The sequence below is a fragment of the Neltuma alba genome, unplaced genomic scaffold (genome assembly GCF_004799145.2).
Source record: "Neltuma alba isolate B1F8T4 unplaced genomic scaffold, ASM479914v2 tig00005288_pilon, whole genome shotgun sequence".
NCBI classification, from domain to species: Eukaryota; Viridiplantae; Streptophyta; class Magnoliopsida; order Fabales; family Fabaceae; genus Neltuma; species Neltuma alba.
The window spans coordinates 3,326-18,037 of record NW_021634050.1 but is presented as its reverse complement, the minus strand read 5'-3'; the positions used below and the strand labels follow the sequence as shown (position 1 = coordinate 18,037).

At 36.4% G+C, this 14,712-nt stretch overlaps 3 protein-coding genes across 6 annotated transcripts; 2 read left to right on the top strand and 1 right to left on the bottom strand.

Annotated features, from left to right (window-relative positions):
• The first annotated feature begins 256 nt into the window (after window positions 1–256).
• On the top strand, window positions 257–3,818 carry LOC114747377 (uncharacterized). 2 transcript variants are annotated; one of them, XM_028935698.1, is made up of 9 exons: window positions 257–441; window positions 655–768; window positions 889–957; window positions 1,127–1,225; window positions 1,352–1,525; window positions 1,607–1,718; window positions 2,588–2,702; window positions 2,883–3,047; window positions 3,468–3,818. In XM_028935698.1, exons 1-9 carry the CDS (start codon window positions 349–351, stop codon window positions 3,502–3,504), a joined length of 978 nt encoding a protein of 325 aa, XP_028791531.1. In that variant the 5' UTR covers window positions 257–348; the 3' UTR covers window positions 3,505–3,818. The 2 variants fall into 2 exon arrangements, with proteins under 2 accessions (XP_028791531.1, XP_028791530.1); XM_028935697.1 differs by having other exon boundaries at window positions 259–441; window positions 1,352–1,718.
• A 2,627-nt stretch (window positions 3,819–6,445) lies between these two features.
• On the top strand, window positions 6,446–9,296 carry LOC114747376 (protein trichome birefringence-like 41). Of its 2 annotated transcripts, none has more exons than XM_028935696.1 (5): window positions 6,446–6,716; window positions 6,865–7,036; window positions 7,595–7,776; window positions 8,191–8,349; window positions 8,703–9,296. In XM_028935696.1, the coding sequence occupies exons 1-5, from the start codon at window positions 6,466–6,468 to the stop codon at window positions 8,971–8,973; spliced, it is 1,035 nt and encodes a 344-aa protein (XP_028791529.1). In that variant the 5' UTR covers window positions 6,446–6,465; the 3' UTR covers window positions 8,974–9,296. The 2 variants fall into 2 exon arrangements, with proteins under 2 accessions (XP_028791529.1, XP_028791527.1); XM_028935694.1 differs by having other exon boundaries at window positions 8,670–9,296.
• LOC114747375 (pentatricopeptide repeat-containing protein At1g25360-like) lies at window positions 8,923–14,065 on the bottom strand. Of its 2 annotated transcripts, none has more exons than XM_028935693.1 (5): window positions 14,009–14,065; window positions 13,483–13,696; window positions 10,475–13,280; window positions 10,099–10,165; window positions 8,923–8,989 (listed from the first exon to the last, which is right to left on the bottom strand). In XM_028935693.1, the coding sequence occupies exon 3, from the start codon at window positions 13,014–13,016 to the stop codon at window positions 10,638–10,640; it is 2,379 nt and encodes a 792-aa protein (XP_028791526.1). In that variant the 5' UTR covers window positions 13,017–13,280; window positions 13,483–13,696; window positions 14,009–14,065; the 3' UTR covers window positions 8,923–8,989; window positions 10,099–10,165; window positions 10,475–10,637. The 2 variants fall into 2 exon arrangements, with proteins under 2 accessions (XP_028791526.1, XP_028791525.1); XM_028935692.1 differs by lacking the exon at window positions 8,923–8,989 and adding an exon at window positions 9,273–9,348.
• Between the last annotated feature and the right edge of the window lie 647 nt (window positions 14,066–14,712).

The window sequence follows — 14,712 nt, the reverse complement described above, 5'->3', positions numbered from 1 at the left end:
TATTGAATTTTCGACTGAAATCATTTTATTTCGTTGTTTGGATGATGCGTGGTAATTTTTTTTGGTCCAGGAAAATTCAGAAAGGTGACCGAAACGCGTGTCACGCCAGTATCCTATGGATTCGGGTCCAGGTGGCCCCTAATCTACCAGACCAAAGATATCTAGATTCAATGGGTCCCAATCACTGTTCTTGTCTCGACGGCGGGAAGGGAAAAATCGCTGTTCTTTTCTATGAAAAATATCTCCTTCTGATTAAAGATGTTTAATTCTTCATCCTTTCATTTTAGCTGCAAAAGCTATTTTCTTTGCCATCATCCTTTTCACTTCTGATTTGCTAAAGTCGGAGGAATGGAGAGTGAAGTGGTGAGACGCAGAGTTCATATGATCGCAGCTCACTTTGCATCAAAGGATGATATCTCTCCAGCGCATCTTCTCCCAATGGTATTTCTTTTCCCTTTTTGGATATTTTTCCCTTTTTTTTTTTTTACCACTATGGTTGGTTTCCCAGAAAGTGCTGGAAAAATGATCGTATTATGTTCATGGGTTTTGATGAAATAAACGCAATAGTGAAATAACTTGTATATAACATCCCCTTCTATACACATATCTGATTTCATCTGATTCTGAATTACTTTGTTTACTCATCCGTTCCAGAACTGCAGTGGTAGTTTGAACTCTGTGCTCCGAAGATGTGATAATAAAATTTATTTTGCGCGCCAAGCGTCTGCATCTCTTGGTCCTTTTATGAGGCAGACTTCTCTGGAAGAGGTTCTTACAATTGCTTTATTTTTTTACATTTTTCAAGATTCCATTACTATGAACATATTCTTTTATGTATTTCTACGAACTGTTCTTCTAACTAGTTATCTGTCCACAATAAATTTCCAGGGTAGCTTCACTTCCCCTGGCCAATCAGCATCAAAGGATGATATCTCACCAAACCATCTTCAACCTATGGTATCTCCTTTTTGAGATCCTCCCTCTTTTTCCCGTTCGCTATGGTTGGTTCCTGAGAAAATGCTGGAAAATGAAGGAAATTGATCGGATCATGTTTATGAGTTTTCATTATTAGACAAACAGAGTGTAGTCACTTTTGTATTAATTCTTTATTTACTCATCATTTCAGAACTGCGGTGTGCCCCGAAGATTTGATAATAAAATTTATTTTGCACGCCAAGCATCTGAATCTCTCGGTCCTTTTATGAGGCAAACTTCTCTTGAAAAGGTTCCTACAATTGCTTGATTTTTACCTGCTTCAAGATTCCTCAACCATGAACATATTCTTTAATGTAACTTTTCATAAATGATTCTTTTTTTTCTCACTAGTTATCTGTCTACAATAAATTTCCAGGGTAGCTTGACTGCCCCAGTCGCTCCCAAGTCCTGTGTGGCATTTGAGACTCCTTGTAATGTGAGGGAACCTTGCTTTGCTAGATCCGCAAGGACAGAGTCAAATTTCCAGAGTAGCTTGACTTCCGCTGTCGCTACCAAATCCTGTGGTGTTGCATCTGAGACTCCTTGTAATGTAAGAGAACCTTGTTTTGCTAGACCTACAAGGACTGAATCCAACTTCTCAAATGTTTCAATGGGCCAACCCCTGGTCCAGAGCTACGATGTTCTGGCACCCAACCCTCCTAGTTTCGCTAGGCCAGGCAGACTGACAGCAAAAGAAGAGTGGTTACCTTCCGAGAAGAAAATGTGCCGTTCTGAAGTCAGTGGTTAGTGTTTTGAACTCTGTATTGTTAGGATCTCGTGGAAAAAGAATCTATAATTCTGAATTGTTTTCTGTTTGTGGTCACAAACTTTGCTAAAATAACAATGGCAAGCAGCTTTAATTCCATCTATTTGGGATTAGGTATCCAAGAAAGGGAGTCCTCTAGCTGGATTCTGTTTCTGGTACCTCTTTGACGTTCTTCTCTACTGCCTTTTTAAAGGGGGTTCCATTTAGCTTCAAGTTTTAGTTGACAGTTTCCGCTCCTTGCATTAGAAGTTTGCTGTCCTTCCTGCTAATTTAAATGGTATGGGGAACAGATTGAGTTTGTTGATAGAGGAACAAGGACTTTTTGCTTGTCTCTGTCTCCAGAAGTCTTCATGTTAAGTGAGAGTTCTGTAAATCAAAATAGTCTTCATGCAAGCAATCAGTGGCGTCTGTACAATAGGATCAGTTACTTGATTGCTGTTGATTTGGAGTGATTTGTGCTTTCTATGTATTATAATTTCTTATTCTATTTAGGTTACCCCTCACATTGGTTATTGTGATTATTGTAATTATTGTGGATTGCATTGCCTTATCCTTAGGGTCTCACATTCTTGTTTATGTAAACCTTATCAAGTTAAATGAATAAGCATGATTAAAGTTTAACTTCAATAATGCCTCTTGTTCTTCTTCTTGAGTTTTCTCTCTTTAAACTTTATCTTTGCTCAAAACGATCTGTTTGAGTTCTTGATGATGTCAACAATATGCAATGCAGAATCTTATAATTGTCATTTTGCCTTTCTAGTAATGAAAAACATATTGGATGAGATTATCTTGCATTTTCTATATAACAGTATTTGAAACTAAATTTTGTTGTAATTTTCGTCGCAGGAGTTGAGTGGTCCCCAAGGATGGATGTTGCAGAATCAGAAGGAAAATATGTTATGACAGTGGAAGTGCCAGGTGTCAGTATCAAGGACATAAGAGTAGAGGTTGATGATCAAAAGTAAGATGCATTTCTTATCTACAGCCATTATGGTCTCCAATTCAACACATGAAGTTGAAGGGGGGAAAAAGATATGAGGACCACTATATGATCAAAGCCATTCTTGATCTTGTGTATAAATTGTTCGAAGTTTTAGACAGTCTTCATTTCTGATTGAAATGCTGCTGTGTGCTGTTATAGGTTGTCTGTCAAAGGCAAACGTTCCACTAGCTTTTGGAGAGTCATGGGTAATCCCAATGGTTCATTTTCTTCATATCATAGAAGAGAGATATTATATGGACCGTATGAAGCAGTTTGGCCACTTCCTGCTGGTGTCAACAAGGACAGAGTATCTGCTGAGTTTTTGTAAGTTGCATGGCGTCTTCATATTAATTCATTTTCTTTATGCCGACCCTCTCTCACAGAAATACAGCTTTTAACCTTAATTATGCTTCAGATGATTCATAGAAAATCATGTGCCCAATCCTCCCATAGATCAATATATAGGATCACATTATTTTTTTGACCTAGAGCCTGCTGCGTTGCCTTCATTATCTCATTAGCTCAAATAAAGTTTGAGTAATTATGGTTTTTGAGATGTGATTTTAAACATACAGAGGTTGTCAGGCTTCCCTAACTTCTTAGGTTATGTCACTGATTAAAAGTGGTTTTAGCCTATAGGTAAATCCTAAGAACTATAATACACTGGAAATTTCCTAGGTACATGAAAATATCAGTTTATTTACATCAGTGAAAACCGATGAATTTTTTGGTTTTCTATTTCAGGGATGGATTCTTACAAATTATTATCCCTAAAGTTTGAAGTTGACGGAGCTGGTATCATACTTGGAATTCTGATATCTACCCATATCTCTATCATTGTATATGTGATAACTTCATGCATGTTTATTAATTATTCAGTCATGGAGGGAAAAAATGAGTGATTGTATCTATGCTCGGACAATCTATTTGTCTTCTTTTGCATGCTGCTCTGAAGCTCGCAATGGCATTGTTGTGAATGAGCCAAAAAAACAACGAGCCATATCCTTCTTTACTGTTATGTACAAAGACAAAAACTTGAGTATGAGTATACTGGGATATAATGGTATGTATTATACTTTTTAATTTTTATTATTAGATCAGGTGTTCTCTTTCTCAAAGGGAAAGCAAATATTATCATGGGGAAAAAATTATTACAGAATAACATAATGGTGGGTTTGGTATGTTGGAAGGGATTATAAAGGAACGTGGAGGGAATGATATTACTTTATACCTTGTTTGGCATGTTTTATACAAGATAGAACTATTTCTTGCTTTATTGTACTTGGTAGAGTAGGAACATGATAAAAATGGAGAAGGTATAATAATTGACCAAATTATCATCGATATAATTCTGGTTGTGTATACAAGGGCTATTCGGACGTTTCCTACACTATTCAATTGAGTTGCAGTGTTACTCCTTCCATCGACGATTTGTTCCACCTTTTTTTTTTCAGTGTAAGGGGTGGCATTTGGTATCAAATTTGGATCTAGCTTCAGTTAGGGTAATGATGTGTCTTATTGGCATTTGCTGCCTTGTTTTTTTTTTACCAGACATTTGTTGCCATTTTAATAGAAACAAAATGGGCCTATATTCTTGTAAGACGGTAGCATGAAAGTTTGTTGGGAGAATCACGTGAGGTTCTAAAAAAAAAGTATAATTACTAAAAAATTCAATGATAAGTGATTAATTAAAACTTTGTGATTTTTAACTTAAAATTTGTCATCACAAAGTGTTCTGTTATCATGAGATTTTGTTTTTGATTTTTTTTTTTTTGGAATTTCATTGCTATTCTCCTAAATTTCTTTATAAGTAGGAGTTTGTAGGTTTATTTTGTTGGTAATCTCACTTGTTCCTTTAATTAAAAAAAATTAGAAACAGAATGGGAGGGCAACAAAATTCAAGCGAAGCAAAGAAATTGGGTGGGAGGTACTCAGAGTGTAAATGGGAATTTCCTGACGTCACTCTTCTCATATATTCTAGCTTTGTGATAAACTTTGGACCATCCAAAATTTGCTTTGGAAAATCCTAATTTAAAATTTTTAATTTTCAATTTTTTAATCATAATTTTTTTAAAAAAAAGTGTCAATTATAAGATTACTTTTGTTTTAAATTTTGTATCTATTAAAATAAAAAATTATTATTTAAAAAATTCAATTAAGTATCAGCTATTCAAAATTAACATGAATGATTTAGATTAAGACGAGCATAAAATTTTCTCCGGGGTTTTATTTATAAACTTGATGAAAGAGATGCTCTGTCTGCTGAATTATGGGCTTGCCTGCATGGCTTAAAAATTGCTTGGGATGATGGCCATCGAAATGTTATTCTTGAATCTGATGCTGCGAACGCCATTGTGCTTGTGGAACCTGAGGTCTGCCATGCTGATTATAATGTTCTCCAAGAGGTTAGGACCCTCTTAAGCAGGAATTGGAACGTGCGACTGGCTTACGTGAACAGGGAGAGCAACAAAGCTGCTGATTTTATGGCCAAAAGAGAACTTGAAGCTGTGAGAGGCTTCCATATTGTTTCTGAAGTTCCCAGGGAACTGGCTTCAATTCTGGCTCTGGATCGCACTAATATTGCTTTAGATGATCATGTAGAACCTTGATGAGGATTCCTTTGTTATCAAAAAAAAGATGAGCATAAATAAACGTGTAATGTTCTTCCTTTTTCTTCCAAACAAAGAAGTTTGCTTGTGTGTGTATCAATGAGAACGTCTTTAAAGATGCAAATTGATTATAGTAATTGATAACTCATTATACTCATGATATGGATCTAATTCTCTAGTTATATTTAAACCATCATAGAAATTTGAGGAGGCATAATTTTTTTTTTTGAGTTAAACTTGACGAAACATAATTTGACCAGTAAATTGTAGATGCTCATCGGGTTCTAAATATAAGACCCTTATACACACTAGTATAAGGGTTTATATTTAGAACCAAAAAAATACCATTCTAATATTTTGTAGAACAGTATCTCAAGGTTTTTGGTTACCTTTGGGGAAAAAAAACAAAAGAAAAAACATTAACACTACTCTATGCATTTCTCAAATATGTGGAGAATTTGGACCCCCAATAAATGCAAATGACTATTAAATTGCAAGATGTGTGATTGATTGATTGATTAAGGCATTATTGTAGTAAATAGGGAAATAGATCCATGCAATTAAAACCCGATTGTAACCATATTTAATGAATTGGCAAATAGACCCGATCGATTAATTAAATTATTGGGTCAGTATAAAAGATTAGTATAATTCATCTAAAAATTATTAAATAAATTCCTTTCCTTCCTCAGTCAGAATTCAGAATGCCCTCGTTTCCTTCACAAGACAATTAAGTAAATAACACACCATAAATTCAAGACACTAATAATTCATAAAGACAAAATTGAACAATTCATTGCTCCGATTAAATGTTGATGAACGCCTATATTTATTGAAAAAGAAACGCAACCATCAATGTGGAAGGGGAAAAAACAGCAATTTTCTTTGGAGCACAGGAGCACCTTTAGATTGTGAGAATTCCTCCACGCCTCGTGACTGTCGCCGAAATGATTTCAGTTTTCACCATAATAAATTCCTTCTCTAAAGCAAACCATCTCATCTCCATCGTACATAAATCCAAGACAACAAAACCAATTGCAAACACTACATATGTGTGTACCCATTCTCTATTTAAGCTTCCAAAGCATACGCTTTAGCAAGGATTCAGATATATACTTGTTTTTCTTTTAGCAATGGCTGCTTCTGTTGCTCTAATTTTGGTGGTCATACTAGTGCCATTTATTGGGGTTGTGAATGGGAAAAAAGAAGAGCTTGAGGGGTGTGATCTATACAATGGAAGATGGCTTTATGATTCTTCGTACCCACTTTACAATTCAAGCCAGTGTTCCTTCATAGAGTTTGAATTTGATTGCCAGCAAAATGGTCGTCCTGATGATCTTTATCTCAAATATAGATGGAAACCCAATTCATGTGACCTACCAAGGTATCCTCTTCTTCTTTCAACCCCCCCCCCTTTTTTCTCTTGATGAATTGTGAATTTTTGACATCGCATAGAAAGATGATTTTCAACTTTTAAAGTTCCAAAGTGAATTCTATAATTATGAATGTGTGTGGCAAATAATGTGACACAGGTTTAGTGCAAGGAAGTTCCTGGAGAAGTACAGGAATAAGAGAATAATATTTGTGGGAGACTCCATAAGCTTGAACCAGTGGCAGTCACTCACCTGCATGCTTCATTCACGATCTCCTCATTCTGAATACTTGTTAGAGCGAGTCCAAGGGGTCTCTACCTTCACCTTTCTGGTCAGCTTTTATTCTTCTTCCATCTTTCATTGAACTAACTATATGATAGAATTTCAGATGCTCTTCAATATATGTTGTGCAACTTATCATTTATGATGACATAACAAACTTTCACAAGTTTCGATGGATTCACATTTCCCACGAAATCATGATTCCTGTGCACAAGACAAGAATTTTTTGCAAACATGCTGGACAAAATTGAAGCTGTGTGCGCGTAAATATGCATGACAAAATTGAAGTTGTGTATACGCATATCAGACAGAGAGAGAGTCAACCCTTTTTACCCGAACCTTGTTCCAGAAAGAAACGGGAAGAACTAAACAAAAGATCAGGTGTAAGGCCAAAGTCATTAAAAGCAAACATGTCCACCATCCAATGCCTCAATGAAGAACTAGATAAAACTTGTTAGGGAGCCTCCATAAGGTTTTTGAAGAGGGTGTCTTGTAAAAATGTTCAACAAGACAAGCGAAAATAGGATTATGGTCAGCTCCTACAACTGAGGTTGGGTTCTTTCATATTTCATGCTGGATAACAAACAATCATGTGCTTTTTGTGTAGAAACAAAACGTGTCGTTGATACTTTCCAGAAACGCATTGCTGGTAGACATTGCTCACAAGTCATGGGGGAGGGTTCTAAAATTGAACGCCATTGCTGACAACGATGCTGAACTGTGGCAAGGGAGCCATGTCTTGGTGTTCAACTCATGGCATTGGTGGCTTCACCGTGGCAGGAAACAACCGTAAGAACACAAGACTATTTACCCATATAGATGAATCTGTTTAGCGGGCACTGTTATTGGATAGATGGAGCTGAATGTTCTCATTCAAAAACAACAATATCAACTAGTCTAAACATACAGTCCATTAGGAACAAAGGAGACTGAGCTCTCTAATATTTCATTTACCCGGACTCTCAAGCTTTCAGACTTTTAAAAGGTTAGAATATAAAAGTAGATCTAATTGTGATGAAGTTTGACCTTGCTGAGAGATATCATGTGTAGAAAATTATGAACAATGGTTCATAAATGAACATATAACTAAGGAGAGTGTAATCACACCTATATGACCTTAAAAAAGGAACATTAAGCTTTTTTTTACTTTTATCATTTGTTTCACGGGGTGATTTGTTCGTAATGGTTTTGAATGGCATACAGGTGGGATTTCGTTACAGATGGGGATCGTTTATATAAGGACATGGATCGTTTGGTTGCCTACGAGAAAGCCTTGTTAACATGGGCTCAGTGGGTGAATGAGAACATTGATTTTACCAAAACCAAAGTATTCTTCCAAGGGATTTCACCAACCCATATGAAGTAAGTCCAATAATTTTAGATTAAAAAACTCAAAATCATTTACCAGTTACTTATAGCCTTGATTGCAATATAATTCACCATCCGTAACGCAATGTACTTTTTAACAAGAAAAAAAGGATAATGCCGTCTCATTAGTACTATATTCACCATTACTAAATTTTGAAGCAACTCATGATCTAAGGTAAATAATTTAGATAAAAATTTGAAACCATTTACCTGTTTGTTCATATTCTTCATCGGTACAATATTCACCATTCTTCACTCACTATATTTAACAAGAAAGAACAAACAGTCAAGCATAGACATCTCATTATTGCCAGTGCTAAATTTTGGGGGAACTATGACGGAGACAGTTGCGGTGAAGAAACAAGGCCAGTGTTTGGTCCTCCACATCCAAGAAAAAGGCTTCCAGCTCAAGTGATACTAGAGAGAGTGATAGGCAGCATGTCCAAGAGGGTACATCTGCTTAACATAACACGATTGTCACAGCATAGAAAAGATGCACATCCTTCTGTTTATGGTATACCAGGAAGGCACATTGGCATGGATTGCAGCCATTGGTGTCTTCCAGGAGTTCCTGACGCATGGAATGAGCTCTTGATTGCTGAGCTCACAAGGGGTTAAGATTGTATGGCCCTGCCTGCACCGGATGGATTAGGGAGGGCAAATATCAAAGTAATCAATGAGTATCAAGCAAACGAGATACCATACACACCTTCAGTTTCAAGTAACCAATTTCAGAGATACAATAATTGGCCTAGGTTCCTTGTTTTCTTTATCTATGGATTGAAAAAAGAATGATAGATTGGTCTGTCTGCTGATTAGACCAAAGTATAGATGCAAGTTTCATGCTTCAATTTCAGATAATATTTACCTTTTAGTCAGCTCTCTTTCATATGCAACTTTCATGCTTCGATTTCAGTTCCTATTTAGCTTTCAGTTAGTTATCTTTCCTTTCAAAATACTAGCTGCTCTACATTTAATCATCCAAACGGCCACCTGTGTTTTTGGATAAAAGAAAAAGAAAAAATTTATGTCATCCTCCATTCCTATGTTGCTAATATTGCGACTACATTCATTAGCTAATGTTACTAATTAAACTCATAATGAAAATCAATTGACCCTAAAACGTCTAATAACAATGGGCCTAACACAAGGGAGACAGAATGGCAAGGGCCCCGGGGAAGAGGGCGAATCTGATGTTGTTAAGATTTTACCAAACAGCCTATTATATGCGCAAATTGCCAGATTCAAAATTGTAATTTAAGTTTAATATTATTTTGATGATTGAGTGGAAAGAAAAACAGTCAGTTATAACCATGCTATGATGCACGGGAAACTTAAGCATGGCAATAAAGATCTTTCCAGGGTAGAAGAAAGTAGATCGTAGATTGAATCTTCCAATCTATTAACCAACAGAAATAAGAAAAAATATAACCAGGTCAATTTATAAATTTTAATTGCATGTCAGATTGCCAACATGGAAACTTTTTCTGTGTGCTTGAAAACATTATATGCGAAAATAAGCAATGGAAAGCACATGACAGGGCAGAGCTCTACGTTCAGGATGATCCGCTACTTCCCCAACCTATCCATCAAAGCTATTTAGCACCAGTCACTGTACTAACCAGATGGATAACATTAAAGTGACTAATACCATAAAAATAAAGCAACAGGTATGGACAATCATAGTTGCTTTGGCGCTGTGCTTAATACGATGAAAGTAATCTTGATCAGGAGCCTGCTTACCATGAGGCCCCTCAAACAGCAACCACATTTCATCTGTTACGGAAGGTATATCCGATACTTATGACCCCTATTTGAAGCACATAAAGCAAGAAGAGAGAGAAGAGAAGCAAAATTAAAAAAGAAATATCAGAAGAACTAAAATCAGGATATTTCACTAAATAGTGAGAGGAAAGTAAAGAAACAAAATTAGGAAAACAGAAGTCAGAAGAATGTAAATGAAAGGAAAAACATCATATGGAAGACTAGTGAAATAATAATTAAAAAAAAGCAATAAAAAAATCAAGCAGAGACCTCATGATACAGTGTATTGGTTCAACCTAAGCAAGAGTTAGTAAAAAGAATGCCAAAAGAAAAGGAAGGAATAAAATAAATATACCTATTGCGATTGATTTTTAATCTTTAGTAGAACATTTTGAAGCCACTGCCAGTCTCAATTTTGGATCCCAGATTGCTAATACCCCACTTCATATGCTTCAAACCCATTTACAACTTTTGATATAGACCTCCCTTGATAGATAATCAAGTAACCAAACCTCTGCTTACCAATAGTCACCACAAGAACATTCGCCATGTCTAAAATGGTGAAACCTCTTCCCATCTCTAACAACTATCTCACGCACCACCACTTTAGAAATGAACTTGAATGCATTATGGCAATCCCCACAAATCCTCAGGTTTTTAAAAACTCTTATTGAAGCTCCTATAGGAAGCTTCATAATTCCAAAAACAACCGCAAGCTTTTCACTGTGGGTAGACAGAGCAAGTTCCTTATGCTCAGATTCCATATCATGTAATACGAACTTTGTATCAGGGATGTACCCCAATTTTCTCATTTCAAATACCAATTGTTCTAGATATTTGTACACTGCCTGAACCTCAGGGTGTACAGTATCATCAACTAAGAAGACATGGACTTTGTTTTCAACTTCAATCCAACTACAACCTGGTTCCTTCTTAACCCCTCGTTCTCTCATTAGTTTTCTTACTTTGGCTACGTCTTCCCATTGACCTAAAGTAGCATACATATTGGAAAGGAGTATATAGGTTCCATCGTGCTGAGGCATTAGCTCAAAAAGTTGTTCTGCAGCTTCAATGCCTAAATCTATGTTCCCATGAATGCGACAACCAGCAAGAATAGCTTCCCAAATTGGCGCACCTGGCTTAAAAGGCATTGATTCAATTAGACTCTTTGCTTCATAGAACAGACCAGCACGGCATAACAAATCAACCATACGAGCATAATGATCTTCTCCTGGGGTTATACCATAACCACCCATTGTGTCAAAATAATAACGTCCTTCTTTAACCAAGCCTGCATGGCTACAAGCAGAAAGAACTGTGAGAAAAGTTATTCTATCAGGTAATATATCTTCCTTCAACATCTCCTCATAAAGTTGAATAGCTTGGACACCGTGTCCATGTTGTGCAAGGGCTGCAATCATGGCATTCCAGGTCACTGAATCCACATAAGGCGTTGTAAGGAACATGGAATAAGCAGATTCAACAACACCACATCTTGCATACATAGTAATTAATGCATTGCCAACTGAGAGGCTTGAATGATGGCCCAACTGGATAATCTGAGAATGAAGCTGCCGTCCATTCTCTAATGATCCTAAAACAGCAGAAGATTTAACTGCTCCAGCATATGCATAATCACATGGTTCGAGCCCCTCCAGTTTCATCTGGTTGAATAACTTCAATCCCTCTTCTCCAAAACCATTTTGTGCTAAGCCAGATATCATCACAGTCCATGTTAAGAGATTTTTCTCAGGCAAGTCTCTGAAAATGGATTTAGCTTCCTCAATGCAGCCAACATTGACATAACCTGACAGAATTGAATTCCATGAAACAATATCTTTAAGGGGCATCTTATCAAAAATATGTCTTGCCTCAATTAGTTTACCAAATGTACTGTATAATGTAACTAAAGCATTATTCACCGACAATAGAAAGTCATTTGAAGGTTGCACCTCTGTTCTCAGAATATAAGCATGCAATTGTTTCCCATATTTGAACAAACCAGCATTAGAAGAAGCACTAATCAAACTTGTGTAGGTATATGCATCTTTTAAAATTCCCCTAGAATACATTTTTCTGAACATGTCAAATGCTGCTTCATAATGTCCATGATGCACATAACCAGAAATCATTGCATTCCAAGCAACCTCTGTGTTCTCTGTCATCCCATCAAGTAATTCACGAGCTGCACTGAGATCATCATTCCTGACATACCCAGTAATCATTATTGTCCATGACGTTTCATCCCTCCGAGGCATTTCATCAAACAACTTTCTAGCAGCAGCCATCAACAATGTTGAAGATACGTGTGGTGCAGATGCACAATGAACATAAGCACATATTAATGCATTTAGTACTGATGTCACTGTCCCCAATCCCAACCTAATTACTTCACAGTGCAGCTGTTGGCACTGCTTTTCATCATCGGCTACAAGTGCCAATGCGCTGAGCACACTGGAGAAGGTAAAATTGTCAGGACTGAACCCTTCTTGCTTCATTTGTCGAAAGAGCTCAATAGCAGCATGACCATCATCATGATGAGAGTAGGCTGTAATCATGGCATTGTAACTAACAGTGTCTCGCATAACCAATGGGGTTTTATTAAAAATTTCCTCAGCCAGCTTTATATTACCCCTCGCAGAATACGTGGCAATGAATGTGGTTCTTGCAACAATATCCGGCATGGGAATTCTATCGAACAATTGGCGGGCATAGCCAATCTTGGATGATTTACAATATATATCTATTAGGCGGTTGAGGATGTGACCCCATGGCTTGAACCCAGAAGTTATCATGTGAGCATGGATGGCTCGAGCCAAGGTACAGTTGATGGGACTGAGGGAGCAGCATAGACTGAGTTGGGCTGCATAACGATTGGCCAATGCACGGACGTTCATGGCAGTGCTTATGGAAGTAAAATTCAGCAACAATTTGATATAAAATCTGAAAATCAACTGGCCTTGGCATAATTTTGTTCAAAAAGAACTTTCGTAATAGACAATTTCTGATTTGAACATGAATATCGGGATCCTCTGCACTAACATATGAAGACTAGGACGGACAACTGATAAGAAATTCTCGTAACAATGAAGTATTAAAGCCACATGTTTCTTCTTTGATATGTGCCACAAGCTTCCAGCACTCCCCATGCCGCTCAAATTCTGCATGCAAATAATAAGCAACAGTCAACCTCAAAATTGTTCGGGGGGAAAAAAAACAAAAGAAAAGAAAACTTCATTACAGCAAATGGCACTCATGTTGACAAAGTAACGAGGCACGACATAATAGGAAACATGACAACTCAAAAGTCAGGGGAGGGATAGAATCTTCTTTTTTTTTAAAAAAAAAACCATGACTACTTACCAACAAAACAGCATGGCACCATCCAGAACTTCAAAACGATTAATATTCAAAGAAGATGGAGATAGAGAACAGAGTAGAGATTATCCCCTTCCGCGGTGCCAACGGCCTCGAGCAATGCCGCTTAGTCAACTTCGGCCTTCTCAACTGTGTCAGCTCACCGACGGCGGCCGTGAGCACGAACCATGGATTGGTGGCGAACGTGAGAGACCAACGCCTTAATTTTGCTCCGCAAAATATCAAAAGGAAATATTAATATATTGTTTTCATAGTTTGCATTTGCAATTGCATTAATCTTCACCTTAAACACATCCCTATAGTTTACACAATTTATTTCCTGGTTAATCCCCTATACTTTTAACCACAAGTACACCGGGAAAAAAAAAAAAAGAAACAAAAAGAACCATCAGTAAGACAATCCTCAAAATGGTAATGATGTTGAAGCGTCGCATACTGAATTGGCACATTTTTACTTGATTTGCAGGGGTATTAATTTTGTTTCTTAACAAAATTGCACTAGATGATTTACCTGGGTTCCTTTTTCCGTGATAATTCAAGATCATTTGAGGGTTGAAATTGGTACACCGACAAGGCAACAAGTGAAAATTTAAATGAGAAAAAAGGATCACGGTGGTCGTGGTTGCGGGAAGCATAGGCGAACAATGCGAATTGCTAAGCCTAGACATGGCCTCGCATGCAACTTTCATGTTTCAATGTCAACATGCAACTTTCAAGTTTCAGGAGGTGTTAGAATTAATAGATTTTGGTAATAGATTTTGAAAAAAGTGATTGTAAGGAGGGAAAATGAGTAAAAAAAATCTTATGGATGATATATTACAGATATGTTGTACTCAAGAATCATACTTACACTTACACTTACACAAATCAGATTCTTCTGACCAATTAAAATTTCAAACAAGGATTTTTTTACCAATTTTTCTTTTTAATAAAGTGTGAATGTTTGGATGGTTGTTATTAAAATTTTTTTTTTTTTCATATGCAAATTACTAAAAATGACATAAATTAATACGATAATTAGATTAAAATATATTTTAATTTATACTTTTGTTTAAAATAATAAATGATATATGAAAAAATATAATTAGGTAATATTACCTCTAATTCCTAATATGAGAGCTAATTGGATGTTCAATTTGATTTTAAATATAAGACACTAATTTATTTTGTCTCACACATTTATCTATTTTTTTTAAAGTAGTCTTCATGTTAATT